This window comes from Clarias gariepinus, chromosome 17 (genome assembly GCF_024256425.1).
Source record: "Clarias gariepinus isolate MV-2021 ecotype Netherlands chromosome 17, CGAR_prim_01v2, whole genome shotgun sequence".
Lineage (NCBI taxonomy): Eukaryota > Metazoa > Chordata > Actinopteri > Siluriformes > Clariidae > Clarias > Clarias gariepinus.
Genome location: NC_071116.1, coordinates 28,434,624 through 28,453,075, shown reverse-complemented (window position 1 = coordinate 28,453,075; position 18,452 = coordinate 28,434,624). Strand labels below are relative to the sequence as shown.

At 38.7% G+C, this 18,452-nt stretch overlaps 1 protein-coding gene across 1 annotated transcript; it reads left to right on the top strand.

Moving 5' to 3' along the window:
* The first annotated feature begins 422 nt into the window (after positions 1 to 422).
* On the top strand, positions 423 to 17,279 carry adra1ab (adrenoceptor alpha 1Ab). Its single transcript, XM_053515732.1, has 4 exons — positions 423 to 613; positions 13,845 to 13,932; positions 14,015 to 15,196; positions 16,563 to 17,279. Exons 3-4 carry the CDS (start codon positions 14,278 to 14,280, stop codon positions 16,946 to 16,948), a joined length of 1,305 nt encoding a protein of 434 aa, XP_053371707.1. The 5' UTR covers positions 423 to 613; positions 13,845 to 13,932; positions 14,015 to 14,277; the 3' UTR covers positions 16,949 to 17,279.
* The last annotated feature ends 1,173 nt before the right edge of the window (positions 17,280 to 18,452 follow it).

Sequence of the window (18,452 nt, the reverse complement as noted above, 5' to 3'; positions counted from 1 at the left end):
CTTATCTGGAAATTAGAAAACACAAGGGTACCACGGATACCGAGCCAACCGAGAACATATTATTCCCGTGGTCATGCTGTTTCATAAATCACGAACCCCTTCCCAGGCTGCTTTCTTGTTTCCTTTCATTATCAGAGCTGACCTTCACATACTGAGAGTCCTGGAACTAAAAAAAAAAAAGATTTTCCTTTCCAGCGAAGAGGAGGAGGAGGAGAAGGAATGAAATCAGTCAGTGTTCAACTGCAGCAAATTGCTCATGCACTTTCAGATTTATTGATCCAATCCAAGTTAAATACGTTTCTACGTTGGTATATCGATGTCATCTGAGCTAAATGAATTTGGGTTTCGCTTGCATGTGTCGCTGCAAACAAAAGAAGCCCATGGAGCTGAAGAGCTTGGCCCCTGACCAACGCACCCACCCATCCTGAGTGTGCGGAAGTGTCAGGAGGGGCGGACTGGGCGCATACCATCATCCAGCAGGTGGCTGCCAAAGACGGAGCAACATGCGTAAGGATGCTGATGGGATTCGGTTATTTTCTTACATGTTTCTCATTTACATTATTGAAATAATTCATCTGAGCTCCGGACACAACTTTCCCATGAGGGAGAAAAGGTAAGTTTTTACATTCTTCAGATAAATCTGTCAGCTCTAATGATTTTAAATGTCCTTTTTTTTAAATGCCAGAACTATGCCTGTTGCTTATATTTAAAAAGAAATTGGCAAGAAAGTCCAATTAAATTTTATTAATTAGCAGCAACTTTTCCTTTTACTGTATACACAGCTGGGTCTTGTGCTTTGATTCCATGATTTGTGGATTTTTTAGATAGATGTAAATAAGTGTTTTCAGATTTATTATTATAATTTTTTTTTTGGTTGTTTTTACAGTTCAATAATAATAATGATGATAATAACAATCAAGAAAAAATTCAGAATAGGCATTATTTAGGATAAACAGCAAGATATTATTATTATTATTTGTTGTTGTTGTCATTGCTGTTGATGTTGTTTTGGTAGCACAATAATAATAATAATAATAATAATAATAATGTCTTGCTGTTGGCCCTAAATAATAGCAGTTCTGTAATGTTTCTTGATTTATGGATCAATTAAATAAATATGTAAGTAATAAGTATTTTTTTTATATATCTAGCCTATACTTTTAAATTTTAAATTTTTAGTTTTGCATATATTACTTTTAGAATTTTACAAATCCTCTTGATTAGGGCTTCAAGCATTCTATGTCTATAAGGAAAAATATTTTTATTGTTGCATATTTAGCATCAGAGTCTCTAGGACAAATATTTAAGCAGTAAAAGCAATTCTAACTAAATGTAAGAATAACAATTCGGAGTTTTTTTTATTGGGTTGTTATATTACACCTCACAATTATTAAAACCCTTTTTTAGATGAACACCTTACATCATTCACACAGTTTTTGTGAGTGAATCTATTTTTAACACATACTTAAAAAAAATAATAATAAATAAAAAAAACCCTCCATATTCAAGCTGTTGGGGAGAAAAAAAAAATCCAATGAGTTTGACCTCACTAAGGTTCATTGGTATTCTCAGCACTGAATATGAGCACTTTAATTTTATAGCCACTAATCTAGTTGCCAGATTGAACTCTTTCACCTCCATTTTGCTCATTAAGTCGCATTACTGTATATGAATAGCCCTGGCAGGTGGATCTAATTTAGTTTAGATGTAACTGCGTTCCGCTGGACCTGATCCCAGATGTTATGGAAGCAGGGATGTAAAAAAAGCATACCAATTGTTCATGTAAATAATATTGCTACAGTCATATTCAAAAGTTAGTCCCCCCTCATAACATAATAAAAAATCATCTGATCGTGGCGGGTCTCAGTATTAGGCAAATATTAGCTCAGACGAACAACAACGTACTGTATACCTTTTTTCATCATGCCATTATTTATTTAACAATAATGAACCAAGAGCGAGGTCCCCCCCCCTCCCCCCTCCCCCCGATTCAATAGCTTATAACATCCACCATTAACAGCAATAACTTGCACTTTGGACCTAAACGTTGACCAGGCCATTTCATAAGGCCAACTTAGATTATTTTATATTTTAGCCATTGTAATGTAATGTAAATGCTTTAGCTGTTCAACAGACGCTCTCACGTTTGCCCCTAGAATACTCTGGTATACAGAGGAGCTTATGGTCGACTCAATGACTGCGAGGTGGCCAAGTCCTGTGGCTGCAAAAAACAAGGCCAAATTCTCACCCCTCCAACACCATGCTTGACATGAGGTGTTTCTACTGAAATCCTGTGTTTGATTTTTGCCAAATATGGCACTTAAGACCAAACAACTCCACTCTGGTCTTATCTCCATAGGAATTTGTTCCAGAAGTCAGAAGTGGTTCAACAATCAATACTGTTTTTTAATATATTGGGCTCATGTGATTGGACCATTCTCAACGAGTCTTATTAACAGTCAGCAGATTGTTAGTTAATGTATTAAATAGTGATTGACGTGGAAAAGCTAAATATGACAGAAAATTCTGTAATTTCTTTGCTAAAATACCCCTTCGCAAGGCCATTGGATAAAGAAAGAAAAAAGCCTCCACTCAGTGCTTTTCCAGCACGTCTTATGGCTATTTACAGGCGATTATTAAAAGTAAAAAAATTTTGCGCCCACTAAAATTTTTTTGCATCAGCCGACACTGCAGAAGTGTCTTTCTCCTGGCACCCATTCAAACAAACTGTACAGGTCCAGTCTTCTTGTAATTGTGCCGGCATGGACTTTAATATTTAACATAATCCACTGAGGCCTGTGGGGTCTGAGATGTAGCTCTTGGGCTCATTTGATTTCTCTGAGCCTTCAGTCTGCCCTTGGGGGGAACGTGCTGGAACGTCCACTCCTGGGAGGATTGTCTTAAACTGCCAAAACCTCTGCTCTTATAGAGGTCTGCACACCTGCTGATCAATTAATCTAACCACCTTTAGCAGCACCTCGTCGCAACTTACACTCTTAAATCCCCGGGCAGCAGTAAGGTGGTACTTAGCATTGCTCGCAGGTTTCTTTCCTTTGGGCCTTATTTTCGTTGAATAAATAATGCCACAATGAAAAAGCTGAAAAAATGTTACTTAACGGAGGTTGTATTTGCCGAAGACCCACTATGAGCAGATTATTTTTATCAGGTTAGACAAAAACCCACTGAATTAAAAGAGATGGCATAAACTTTTAAACAAGACTGTATAATATTAAATGGCTATAAACTTATTTGGCATATGTTCATGCTAGTATTTTAATTGTCTTTATCTGGCTTTATCTTTCTAAATGTTCTAAAAAAAAGATCAAATCACCCGGATTGAGCTAAAACTAATTTCGCTAACACACCTGATTTTAGTACTAATGGAGTCATTTGTCCAAATGTGCTTAATTTTGTGCAAAAGCAATAGGAATCAACATTATTATTATTATTACGGAATAGAGTTTTGAGAAGTGCTGCCTTGAGAAATGAGCTGAAGCCATTAAGATAAACTGCACTATACTGTATATAGGCTTGTGGTGAACATATTTAAACCTTCCCGGGTCGATATTAATTAAAGTACGCGTGCGGTTTGACTAGAAATATGTTGTATTTATTTGATGTACTGAACTCCACTGTAGTGCTCTATATTGTAGCTTTCTTTTCAGTACCATACATTCGTCTCATATATTACACTATAGTTTATTTAATTTTACCTCTTTCGTTTACTGCACCACACTTTTCCTTACTGTAATTATTTTATCCTCTTTTTAAGACTATGCTGTGCTACACACCACACTATGCCACTAATACCACAATGTATTATGTTGTGCGATGATACTGATACTGTAGGTTGTACTATATTTCAGCTTTTGAAGGTGATAATATGAAAGATAATATGCTCCTCTCTGTGTAGTTACAAATTTGGTGATGATCCAAGAATGTAAATTTTTCACTTGTCAAAAGTATTTTTAGGGAAAAAGGATTGTTCTCAGCAGGACGGTGGTGAAGCAGTGAGTAGTGTTTAAACCTCACATTTCAGGAGTCGAGGGTTCGAGTCCTGCCTTCGGGTCTGTGTGCGTGGAGTTTGCATGTTTTCTAAGTGCTTGGTGGGTTTCTATACTGTTCTGTACTCTACTGTACCTGTGGGACGGTGGCTTAGTGGTTAGCACTGTCGCCTCGCACCTCCAGGGTCGGGGTTCGATTCCCGCCTCAGGTCTGTGTACATGGAGTTTGCATGTTTTCCCTGTGCTTGGTGTGTTTTCTCTGGATACTCCAGTTTCCTTTGCACAGTCCAAACACGTGCATGTTAGGCCAAATAATGTTTCTTAATTGCTTGTAGTGTGAATGACAATTTTGCTTTGAGCTGGCAACCCAACCTCTTAAGGAACTGCCAAAAATGTATGTATGAAGCAAATCTAAGTATTTTTTTGGGGGCAGTGGTGGCTCAGTCGGTTAAGGCTGTGGGTTACTGGGTTACTGATCGGAAGGTCGGGGGTTCGAACCCCAGCATCGCCAAGTTGCCACTGTTGAGCCCTTGAGCAAGGCCCTTAACCCTATGTGCTCCAGGGGCGCTGTAAAACTGGCTGACCCTGCGCTCTGACCCCAGTTTCCTAATTGGAATATGTGAAAATTGAGCAATTTCCCTCTGGAATTAATAAAGTTCTAATTATTATTATTATTTGTATATATACAAGTTAGTTTCATTCCTTCACACTCCAAAGCTGAGGTGCAGTATCGTATAACAGAGTACAGTACAATGCAGTACTCCCTTATCATTTCACTTGTACCTATACTGTATTGTACTATACTATTTACAATACTGTAGTATAGTACTGTACTGTACTCTGCTATACTGTACTGTACCTCAGCTTTGGGGAGTGAAGGTGTGCAATAAAACGTGTTTATAATTTCCAAAAGAAGTTTCGTTTCAGCTGAGAGTTCACTGTGTGCACTTTTGCTGTCACCTGTATATCTTCATTCTTTTTAAAATCCTGTCCTGTGATTTATTTATTTATTTATTTATTTATTTATTCTGTTAGTCAGTGGTTGATATTGCCAGAAGGCTTCCAGCTGTGACAGATCTACAAACCTTATTTGGTGCCAGGCTTTGCACATGTGCCAGGTGTGCCCTCGTTTTCGCTTGCCAGGGATTTAGTGCGGCGTATGATCACCTTTCGCGTGGCTACGTGAGGGAGTTTGCAGTTTATTCTGAGTGTATTCGGGGCTTCTAGCAGTTCTGTACAGCGATGTGACTCACTTTGGTCCAGCTTTAGCTCTGCAACACTTTGGTGCAGTGTTCAGAGAGGTGGTGCCTGGTGCTGCTGCAGTCGAGCTGTGATATCCAATATTCAATATTTTATCTAATGGACTGAATAATCTAGCTGTCAATTTTTAGCAGTGAAACAGGGTCAGGGGTGAGACCAGAGAAACGAAATCTCCTCCTTTCGATGTGATCATTTCTCAGACAAGACTAACGCAGCAGTGCATTTAGTTTAGTGTTCTAAAACCGTAACCTGAGCCGCTTATTTCTAATATATTATACTAAATTAAAATATTAAATATACATTTTTTTATTGTCTGTGCTTTTTTTATACTAAAAGTTTGATATTTATATATTTTATATACTGTACTGTACTCTACAATTTGCTTTGCTATAGTAATTATTATTATTAACTACTATACTATATTGTTTTTTTAATTTATTGTATCTCAACTTTGCATGGTGTTAGAATGAAACTATGTGCATTCTGGTGATGGTCTCGTCCACTCTTATGCAGAGTACGAGTCAGAATCAGAAAGAGTTTTATTGCGTTAAGTACGCTTGCACGTACAAGGAATTTGTTTTAGTGACAGAGCTTCCTGAACAAAACAAATGACTAGACAAAACAGCACGACACACACACACACACCCACACACACACACACAAAATATATTTTTTTTAAAGGTTAACATCAAATGGAGTAGGATGTGAGTTACTTTCAAATACGTTACATTTAAATATCTGTGGTATTGCACACAATATTACATATATATTTATTGACAGTGAGAAGAATGTTTTAACTGTTCATGAGGTTAATTGCCTGGGGAAAAAACTGTTCTTGTGCCCGACTGTCCTGGTCCGGCAAAAGTTCAAATAGAAGGTGGCTTGGGTGTGAGGGGTCCGAAGTGATATTCCGAGCCCCTTGCTTTACTCTACATATATACAGTTCTTGCAGCGTGGGCAGGGGAGTGCAAATATTTTTTCAGCAGTCCGAACCGTCCGCTCAATGACGGCTGAGTAGAACTGTGTGAGCAGCTCCTGTGGCAGGTTGAACTTCTTCAGCTGGTGAAGGAAATACAACCTCTGATGGTCCTTTTTAACAATGGAGTCAATGTGAATGTCCCACTTCAGGTCCTGAGAGATGGTCGTGCCAAGGAACCGGAATGACTCCACTTCCTGTCACAGTGCTGTTCATGATGGTGAGTGGGCGAAGTGCAGGTTGGTTCCTCCTAAAGGCCACGATCATCTCCACTGTTTTGAGCGTGTTCAGCTCCAGGTTGTTGTGACTGCACCAGACAGACAGCTGCTCGACCTCACTTCTGTATGCAGACTCGTCACCATCCTGGATGAGGCTGATGATTGTAGTGTCATCTGCAGTTTCAGGATCTTGACAGTGGGATCTGTAGAGGTGCAGTCGTTGGTGTAGAGGGAGAAGAGCAGTGGGGAGAGAATGCATCCCTGAGGGGCTCCCGTATTGGTGGTGAGGCTGTTGGACAGGAATTTCCTCAGTCTCACTAGATGCTGCCTGTCTGTCAGGAAGCTGGTGATCCAGTGACAGATAGAGCTAGGAACAGAGAGCTGGGTTAGGTTGGTCTGAAGCAGTGTTGGGATGATCGTATTAAAAGCTGATGAAAAGTCTATAAACAAGAACCTTGCATAAGCTCCTGTATAGCCAGATGTTGAAGGATAAAGTGCAGTCCCATATTGACTGCATCATCCACAGACCTGTTTGCTCTATAGGGTTAGGGTTAGGGTTAACCCTTACTGCATGGGGTCCAGTAAGGGTCCAGTGATGTCCTTCAGATAGGCCAACACCATTCTTTCGAATGACTTCATGACCACAGATGTTAGTGCAACTGGTTTGGAAAAAATTAGAGAACATCAACCTTTAATAAATAAATATAGTAATATATATATAGTGTATATAATAAATATAGGAGACTTGGGGCATGAGGCGGGCTAGACCCTGATTGAGGTGCCAATCCATCGTATACTACAATATACTGTTTCTATATCTACACCCTGCCAGTCTATGCCATGATGTTCTCTGATATATGACTCTACATTTCACTAATCTACACTTTATTATATCCAACCCCATGGAGGGTGTTGAGATGAAACTAAGTCCACTACTATTCTAGTTTTGACCCTCTGAATGAACAGTGGTGAAGATCTGACACCATTTTTTTTATCTAAAGATGATAAACTGTTAGCCTTTGAGTTTCTTGGTTAAAAATTAAGCATTGTCTGATTTTCTTCAAATTCCCACAGTGCACTAGGACAGTCAAGATTAAGATTTAGAGTTTTGCAGAACTGAGCTTGAGCCTCTCATTATTAATATATAATACAAAATATATTGTACATATTTATGATGCACAATTTTAAAAATACAGCACTACACCGTACCACTCTACACTACACGGCACCTTATTTAACTAATGTTAAGGTGAAAATAAGTGCACTATTGTGTTAGTCAATAAACAGTGCAAATTTGAGGAAGAACTGAGAATGGTGGTTTTTTTTCCCCCCAAAATGGTAAGGTTTGTTTTTACTTGTTTGTTGGTCTTAAGCACACAAAAATATTGTTACCTGATGTTCGCTATGTATGTGAATGTAGGGTATACAATATGTAGGGTATATAATCCCTTGTTCCAAACACCAAGTAGTGGTAGTAGTCTGTGGGTAGGGGAGGGGTTGTGAATGTGTTCTTCACACACACACTCTCTCTCTAATGGAATCATTGCTCTGTCTGATTCCTCCTCTCCTCTTACTTTAGCTTTACACACATACACAAACATACACACACACACACAAACATACACACACACACGCATGCGCACATAAAAGAAAATACTTATCTGTCGGGATTTATTTTCACTTTTTAAAAGGTAAAGTGCAGGTTTATTTGTTTTATTTTTACTTCATATTTTGTATTAATTATTTTATATATTAATTTTTGGGGGCTGTGGCAGGAATAATTTGAATTTCCATTATTTCTTATGAAAAAATTCCCTTTGGTTTATAAGTGTTTTGGAATACGAGCCCACCTCCCGAATGATTTTGCTCGTAATCCAAGGTTCCACTGTACTGTATGTATATAACAGTTATAATGGTTGATAACAGGAAACTAAGTGAACAACTGTGTTCATCTTGATATCCACAATGCACAGTGCAAATCCCATAAAGATCTGAGAATAGAATTTTTTCACAAACAAAAAAAAAGAAAGGTAAGGGGTTAGCCTTTATATTTTCTAATCTTCATCAAATTTATACCGTGTTCGGGCAGCAGATACAACCACAGCAGTGGACTCAGTTTTATAATATCACATAATATCACAGGTCTGAGCCTCGCATTTCCATTATATTACTATATATATTTTATATTACATAGATACTGTGTGTATAGTACATATAAAAAATGTAGTCATCTACTGTACAGTATCAGTTCCACAAGAAACTGGTGATGGTGATGGTCTTGTTCTCTCTAACCCACAGTACATGTTTGGTAAAGATTCAAGAACATCAATAATTTTGCCAAAACAACCATCTTAAAATGATAAGGGGTTAGCCTTTGTGCTTTCTGGGGAAAATAATATTGTTCTCTGATGTTGGGTGAATTTATATTATCTGTCAGAAATGTCAAGGCTAACACAGCAGCGCACTTATTTTTATAATACTATGCTCCGAAACTGTAATTTGATCCTTTTATTTACTATACTGTACTGTACTAAAGTAATACTATGCTATGCTAATATCTCAACCATGACTAACACAGCAGTTCAATAAGTTTTATAATATTAGGCTCTGAAACTATGATCTGAGCCTCTTATTTACTATTCTATACCAGTGTTTTCCACACTTTTTATTTCTAGGAACGCATTATAAAAAAAATAAATAAATAACAGACCATCACGACCCAGTTCACAACAGGCACTGTTTATAAATCATGGGAAAAGTTTAGATGTGCATATATTAATGTTACTGATCATTTCATTGAATTTATATTTCGCTTTATTACCTTGAATTGTAAACAAGACATTCCGGAGCTATGATAAATTACAACTTCATATGCATGTTTTATTAATAACATGTTTAAAATAACAATAAACCGATAAATCTAAACTTTACAACTGATACCAAATGAATGGATTAATAGGTGGGATAGGTGGAAAATGATATAGCTCTCCCTTGTGACGGAAAGGTGTACTGCAGACATACATTGTGCCAATGGTGACCCAAATAAAATCTCACCTGCCCCAGTGTTTAGGGACCGATGTACTATACAACTATACTATGCTATATTTATATGTTTAGATACACTATGTTATATACTGTAGCTACACTATGCTATTATATACAACATTACGCTTCCCTACATCTTAACTCTGTAGTGTGTTGAGATTATACTAAGTGCACTACTGTGTTAGTCTTGACCCTTTTAACGAACAGTGGAAATTTAATGAAGATCTGAGCTCGTCAATTTTTCTGGCTAAAATGGTAAGGGTTAGGGTTAGCCTTTGTGTTTTTTTGGCCAAAAATTTAGCATTGTCTGATTTTCTCCAAATTCACACAGCGCGTTGGGACAGTCAAGACTAACACCGAGATGCATTTAGCTTCATATTATCTCACTTCAAAACTGAGATTCTGACCTCTCATTTGGCCTCTACACTGCACTATACTGTCACACACTGTACTGTACTGTACTGTACTACACTATGCTACACTACACTACACCGTATATCAATTCTGCAGGACTATACAATGGAACTAAGTGAACTACTGTGTTGATCAGGAGAACCTTAATGCAGAGGGAACATCTGGTGAAGATCTGAGACCATCATAATATCTTTAAAAAAATGGTAAGGGACCATCTGTGCTAGTCTTTGTGTTTTTAGAGGCAAAAAAATTAGCGTTCTTTAATCTTCATCAAATTCATATCATGTGTCTGGATAACTGATACAACCGCAGCAGTGGACTTAGTTTCATAACATTACACTCCAGAACCGAGATCTGAGCCTCGCATTTCCAAAATATTACACAGAGGCACAAAGTTAAACATTTACTGTTTGTTATCACTTAAAGGAGGTGTGTAGTACGTGAGTTTAGATTAAAAATAAGAACATTTGTAACTATACTTTAATGCCCCAAACTAAGCTGATTTTACTATTGTACAGTACTACACTACACCTCACTACACTACACGAAACAGCACTGCAATGCACTATAATATATTACACTACACTATGCTATGCTACGCTACACCCCACTACACTAAACGGCACTAAACTGCACTGCACTATACAATATACTATGCCTTGCCATACTATACCATATAATTTTCTACTCGTACCTACATCATGCCAGATCATGCTGCACTATACTATAAAACACTACACATTATATTACATCGCATTACATACATATGCATTATATATATATTATATTATAACTTGTATTGGGATGAAACTAAGTGTACTACTGCGTTGGTCCTGAACTTTTTAATGAACAAAGGAATTTTGGGCAAGATCTGAACACACTGGTTTTTCACCTTCAGAATGAAGAGCTTTGTCTTTGTATTTCTTTTTTTTTTATGGGCAAAAAAAGTTCTCCCGTGTTAAATAAATGTATATCATTCATCAGAAAGGTCTAATACCACAGTGTTGAGCTTAGTTTTATAAAACTGTGCTCCAAAACTGTGATCTAAGCCTCTCAGTTACTATCCTGTACTTTTCTGTACTACTGTGCTATACTATACTATACTGTGCTAGTTTAGCACAGTACAGTGCTATACTGTATTGTGCTAAACTATACTGTGCTATACTATACTATATTGTGCTATACTATACTGTGCTATACTGTACTGTACTGTGCTATAGTGTACTGTGCTATACTATACTGTGCTAAGCTATACTGGACTCTGTGCTATACTGTATTGTGCTAAACTATACTGTGCTAAACTATACTATATTGTGCTATACTATACTGTGCTATACTGTACTCTGTGCTATACTATACTGTGCTATACTGTACTGTGTTATACTATACTATACTATACTGTGCTATACTGTACTGTGCTATACCATACTGTACTGTACTATACTATACTGTGCTATACTGTACTGTACTATACTGTGCTATACTATACTGTGCTATACTGTACTGAGCTATACTATACTGTGCTATACTATAATGTGCTGTACTGAGCTATACTATACCATACTGTGCTATACTATACTATACTTTGCTATACTGTACTGTGCTATACTATACTATGCTATACTATACTGTACTGTGCTATACTATACTATACTGTGCTATACTATACTGTGCTGTGCTATACTGTACTGTGCTATACTATACTGTGCTATACTGTACTGTGCTATACTATAATGTGCTATACTATAATGTGCTGTACTGTGCTATACTTTACCATACTTTGCTATACTATACTATACTTTGCTATACTGTACTGTGCTATACTATACTATGCTATACTATACTGTACTGTACACCCTTCCATACTATGCAATGCCTTGCTATACAACAGTACACTACATTATACTACACTGTATCTTAATTTTGGAGTGTGCTGAGACGAAGCCAAGTGTGCACTAGTATGCTAATCTTGACCTTTCTAATAAACAGTGTAAAAGGGGTTAACCTTTGTTTGGGGAGGAGGGGCCGATTCCAACTAAAATTAAGCAACTTCTGATTTTTTTCCAAATTCAACCAATACTTCAGGAATGTCGAGTATATTTTGTTTTGTATTATCTCACTTAAGAAGCGAGATTGAGCCTCTCATTTCTAATACATGAATGCATCACACTGTGATAGTCAGAACAATCTCAGTCCAATCTGGAGATTAATAGTGATGATCTTGTCCATTTTAGAGTACAATGCAAGTTTGGTAAAGTTCGGTGGAAGGGGTTTTCAACGACCAAAAAAAAAACCCTTCTTTAAATTTTCTTCAAATTTCACAGTAAAACCATTGTACCCCACTGACACCCCAACACTACACAACACTGATCTGTGTTGTACAGTAATATACTTTCCTATACCATAATTAACTATACACCATACTATACTATATAATGCTTCATTTATACCTACATCATGTTATACTATACTGTACTATACTCTACCACACTACACCCCACGACACTACACTATATTTTAACTTTGGAGTGTTTTGGGCTGAAAGTAAGTGCACTACTGTGCTAGTCTTGTCCCTCATACTGAATAGTGTAAATCTGGGGAAAATCTATGAACGTCAAATTTTTCACAAAAAAAATCTTAAGGGTGTAAGCCTTGGTATATTTTTTTGGGGGGGAAAAAAACTGTTCTCTGATGTTGATCAAATTTATATGATATGTCAGAAAGGTCAAGACTAACAGCGTGCACTTAGTTTTATAATATTGCACTTTAAAAATGTGATCTGAGCTTCTCATCTACTCTACTCTTCTATGCCATGCTATACTATACAATACTATTTTACTAACACTAATTAACTTCTAATGAGAAATCAAACACGAAAATTAATCAGAGAAAGACATTAAATGAGCACCAGGCTGCTGACGTTTCTCTCCGGGGTTCTTTATATGTCACAGTGACAGTGGTGCAGCACACCTACAGATGATGTGAGATGAACTGTAATGACCTCAGACATTGACACTGCTTTCAGACAGAACCTGGGTTAGCCTTTGCGTTTTAGAGAGTAAACTACACACTAAACTATACCACACTACAATACACCACACTACAATACACCACACTACACTACACTACACTACACTATACTACACTACACCATACTACACTACACTACACTACACTACACTACCATAGTAGTGTAGCACCATAGTGTACAGTACTGTACTAAATTATATGGCATTATATTTCACTATACCGCACTAAACTATACTGAACTATACCGCACTATACTATATCTTGCTACATTTATACCCACACCATGCCCTACTATGCCACGCTGTGCTATAATACACATTACAATACACTACACCACACTGCACAATACTTTACTATACTATACGCTACACTACACCATGTCATACTATACTATGTTATATTTCCACTCGCACTATAGCCTACTCTTCCATGTGCTATAATAGACTGTAGACTGTGTTGACATGGCACAAAGTAAGCTACTGCATTATTCATGGCCATACAAAAGTACAAATTTGTTGCACTTGAAAACATTAGATTGGTTCGTAGGGCACGAGGCGGTGTACACCCTGGATGGGTGCCAATACATTGCAGGGCAGACACACACACACTCACTCACTCACACTATAGGCAATTTGGGAACGCCTATCAGCTAACCTGCTTGGGTCTGTGTGCATGGAGTTTGCATGTTCTCCCTGTGCCTGGTGGGTTTCCTCCGAGCTCTCCGGTTTCCTCTCACAGGCCAAAAAACATTCAGACAAGGTGTTTAAATGTCATCAGTCTGGGCAGCCTTAAGTTGAGATGAATTATAAACTGATTTATTATATATAAATATTAGTTTTTTTATTGGGATTGGATTTTTTAATCCACAAAACACCTGCATTTACTTTGTCTTTTTAGGTAAATCATTCAATCCCTTAATGCACTGATGTGATATTGATCTTTGGAAACTTGGAAGCTGCGAGATGATCCATCCAAATCATAAAAGGTACTTAATTTACATCTTAAATCGTAATGTGGGTCAGGTGTTTGAAATCTCACCAGGGATTCGTCTTCCTCTCTATTTACAGGATGCTCTAAGACTTCTCAAGAATGCACGACCAGAGGACGACTGTGCAAAAAGTCTGAAAGCCTGTAGAAACAGTGTTTAGATTTAGTTCTCGCTGGATCTGAGGTTTTACAAGCTAAAGACGGGAATTCCTTTTGACCCGAAAGAAACCAGAACCCAGCGTGATCTTCAGACGCAAGGATGGCTGTGACACCGAACACTGTACGAACCGCCTGATTATGATAAGTTGTATAAACACAAGCGTCGGTGCACAGCACAGGTGTGATGGTTCCTGCTGAAGATAATCTCACAGCTGTGTTAAACCTAGACAGCTGTCTGAACTGCACCAAGCCACCAGTCTATGATGTGAACCTCCCAAAGATGGTGACCATGGCCGTGGTCTTCATGGTTTTCCTTGTGTTTGGAGTAATGGGGAACGTTCTGGTCATCGTATCTGTCGTGTGCCACCGTCACCTCCGTTCAGTCACGCATTACTTCATTGCCAATTTAGCTGCTGCTGATCTGCTGCTGAGCTGCGTGGTTTTGCCGTTGTCGGCCTCGTCTGAGGCGCTCGGACGCTGGGTGTTGGGTCGCGCTCTGTGTGGTGTTTGGGCATCGCTCGACGTTCTTTGTTGCACCGCATCCATCTTTAACCTCTGCGTCATCTCCGTGGACCGCTGGCTGGCTGTTAGCTACCCGCTGCGATACCCGTGCCTTGCCACAAGCAGGCGTGCTGTTGTTGCCATGGTGGCTGTCTGGCTGGCGTCAGCTGGCATTTCCGTCGGACCACTGTTTGGCTGGAGAGAGCCGATGCCTGATGACGAATCGGTGTGTAGCGTCAACGAAGACCCGGGATACGCCATTTTCTCAGCCGCCTGCTCCTTCTACCTTCCCCTCACCGTAATATTAGTCATGTACTGTAAAGTCTACATAGTAGCACGCAGGAAAGCAAGAAGCCTCAGTGACGGGCAATGGCGCAGCGGCGTAAAAGATGAAGTGGCGTTCAGGATCCACCGTGGCAATTCTCAGAGATGCCATGCTGAGGGCGGAACGGAGGAAGATGGAAGTAGAAAATGTCGCTCCTACAGCGCCCTCGTGAAGCTGCTGACGTTCTCGAGGGAGATGAAAGCGGCGAAGACACTGGGCATCGTGGTGGGCTGCTTCGTCCTCTGCTGGCTGCCCTTCTTCCTCGTTCTGCCCATCAGTGAGTACAGTACAGCTTGTGGTTTATCTGGTATCTTGGAATAAACACTCTAAATATGTCCTCTAGCCTTGGTCAGAAGGTGAGGATTGAATTTCTGAAGTTTAGATGCAGATCAGAAGTTTATACTACAGAGTGTGGTATAAGAGGAATAAAACACTAGCAGGGAGTGTTATAATAGTTCAATAATCAGTTCTGACATGGCAACAGTAAGTCTGCGTCACTGCACCATGCATTCACTGATTGTTTTTTTTATAGCAGCAAAACATATTCTATAAGAGTTATACCAAAAATAAATAAGCCATTTTAATTAGTGACTGTAAATCCTTGTGAGAGGCATTGTAATGAATCAAAGCTGAAGATACACACTTACACACACACAATTTATAACTTCACACAACCCCATCTTAACCTTTTTCCTTTAATGTACCCGATGCATATGACTGTACAATTGTTGACACTGTATATATATCTCCTGTATTTAGGAGCCCATCCCAGGAGACTTTGGGCACCAGCAGGGTGCCAATCCATCACAGGGCGCATGCACACACACCCATTTAAATACTACGGACAATTTGGGAACAATCAATCATCAATTAACTTAACCTGCATGTCTTTGGAATGTTGGAGGAAACCGGAGTCCCTGGAGGGAAGCCACCAAGCACGGGGAGAACAGCATGATTGTAGAGATTGTAATAGAAATGTGAGCTGGATTTGCTGGAAAAGCTTCACTGGTCCTACTGTACAGTAGATGCTTGAGCATTTGCAAAGTTGTCATTACTTGCTTTTTATATATCCTCCACCTTTCTAATGTCATCCTTCTTCAGTCTGTAAGTAAGTGTGTGTGTGTGTGTGTGTGTGTATCTGCATTTAAATGGGGCTTGGAGTCGAAGATGGAATGGGTGGAAATATAAAATGAATGCAGTGCTTTTAGTCTGAATGGGTCTGAGTGCTTAATATTTGTTCAAATCAAATCGATCCAGACGTCCTGTACACTCCTTACTTTAATGAAAGTTAAACATGAGGACTTCATCTTGACCAAAAACATACAGCAACATCATCATGTATTTAACAATGATATACTTTTCCGGGTTCGATTCCCGTCTCTGTGTGCGTGGAGTTTACATGTTCTTCCCGTGCTTGGTGGGTTTCCTCCAGGTACTCCGGTTTCCTCCTGCCGTCCAAAGGCATGTAGGTTGGGTTAATTGGTGTTGTCAAATTGCCCGTAGTGTGTGTGTCTGTGTGTGCCATGCAATGGATTGGCACCCTGTCCAGAGTGTACTGCTTCAGGTCCCTGCAACCCTGAATACAGGATAAAGTGGTAATGACGATGAGTGAGTGATACTTGTCTGTTTTTTTGTCGGTTCAGGCTCCATCTTCCCGTCTCACAGACCCTCAGAGATCGTGTTTAAGATCACCTTCTGGCTTGGATACTTCAACAGCTGCTTCAACCCCATTATCTACACCTGCTTCAGCCAGGAGTTCAAAAAAGCCTTCCAGAACGTTCTCAAGGGCTGCTGCTTCTGCAGCTCCACCCCCACCCCCACCCCTCTGAGCCGAATCTCCTCCCGTCCTGCCCCGCCCTTCTGCCCCAGCACTCCTGCTCCCCCTCGGTTTACTCAGACAGGGGCAGATCAGGTGAGTAAAAGCCTCCTGAAGGTTTGCTGCTTCATCAAGAGGGGTAAGAATCCCAGGACTGAGACTCGTCACGTCTTTGTGGACATGAAAGGTGTGACAGGAGGACAGGCTGTGTGAGACATGAGGGACATGAACTGGATTATACTGTATATTCAAGCAGGGGGCCAAGGCCTAAGCGTCTACTAGCAAGAGTTAATCGTCACATCGTTAATACTGAAATGTTAAGCTGTAAATGTTTGATAAAATTGTGAACGGGTCAAAGTTTATCATTAAATATTTGGACGAAAAATTTGAATTTTTTTTTTCTTACAGATTTATGTTTGTTTCAAAGTGTCGTTCCATCTGCATCTGGATGTTTCCTTGCTTATATTGCTTACCAAAAAAAAAATCAGCATTTGCTGATAGAATTAATAAATAAAAAATAAAAAAACTCCAGCATGGTACAGCGCTTCTGCCTCTTCCCCTTTTTTTCTTGTTTGCAGAATAATTTTTCATCCCCCGGTCCTACCCATAAGACAGGTGGGCTAGTTTTCCCATCTCTCCCATGGTTCTCCTGAGGTTCTCCTGAGGTTCTCCTGACTACTTCTCATTTTCGGTAAGCGTGTTGCCCTTTCAGCCATGACACACACACTCCCTGAGGAGAAACCCTTCTCACCTGTAGGCTGTCGGGGAGCAACAGAAAGTTGCAAATGCATGCAGAGGAAATCCATAATCACTCTTTTGCAGACTGCAAAGCGCCCAAGCGAAAGCTTAACGAGTAAATAATGTGAGCAGAACTCGGAAAAATGAAAATCCAAAAGCATAAATAACAAAATTACACACGCAGTGTTCCTCTGATAGACTGATTACACCACAGTAAAATGCATCACGACAGGAAGTCCAGCAGTGTGTGGGTTCAGATCAGTTTGCGAACACTTGTTTACTTGTTTATTTTATTTTTAATGAGATCAGATTCTTTTTATTAATTGTAAATTAAGTAAAGACTTAAAGACTTCGCCTCTGTTGTCGTCACAGTCGTAATTAATCGTATAAAACCTGTTAAAAACATAATTAAACGTTATAAGAAACTTCTCTGGTTAATAACCAGTGATCAGGATTTGTACTTGATTCTCCTTGAAATTGTTTTGTGCTAATAAGAGCAAAAAAATTTTCTCTTAATTTTTGTTAATTGTGTACTTTTAAACTGAATTTAAAACAATTCCTAATTATCAGCAATGCCGTGACAAAACTTTTCCTTTTCCAAAACTGATGCTGAAACCTTAAACATTAGCCGATATTGACATCCAACCCAATTTAAAAATGTAAAGATTTGTATTTATTTCTTTTGTTATCACTTCAGATAAACGCTTTAACAGACAATTAAACAGAATCTAAATTTAATTAAAATTACTCATATACAGCTAAAAAAAGGGGGGGAATAGTTATATATGTATGTATAGTATGTTCAAGTCCCCTTAATTTATTAACCCTATTAACCCTTAATTTATTTGCTTGCAATATATAACTAAAATTCTCAGTCTCAAATAATAAATAACGTTTCTGAAAACCAATTCCAACCTTTTTTTATTTGTTACAAGATCTTAAATTTAATGTCTTCTCCTTTAACCTATCCAACATTTTT

Coding starts and splice junctions, on each gene's coding strand:
- adra1ab (XM_053515732.1), top strand. CDS start 14,278: ATGGTTCCTGCTGAAGATAATCTCACAGCTGTGTTAAACCTAGACAGC. Junction 15,197..16,562: donor CTTCCTCGTTCTGCCCATCA/GTGAGTACAGTA, acceptor TTGTCGGTTCAG/GCTCCATCTTCCCGTCTCAC.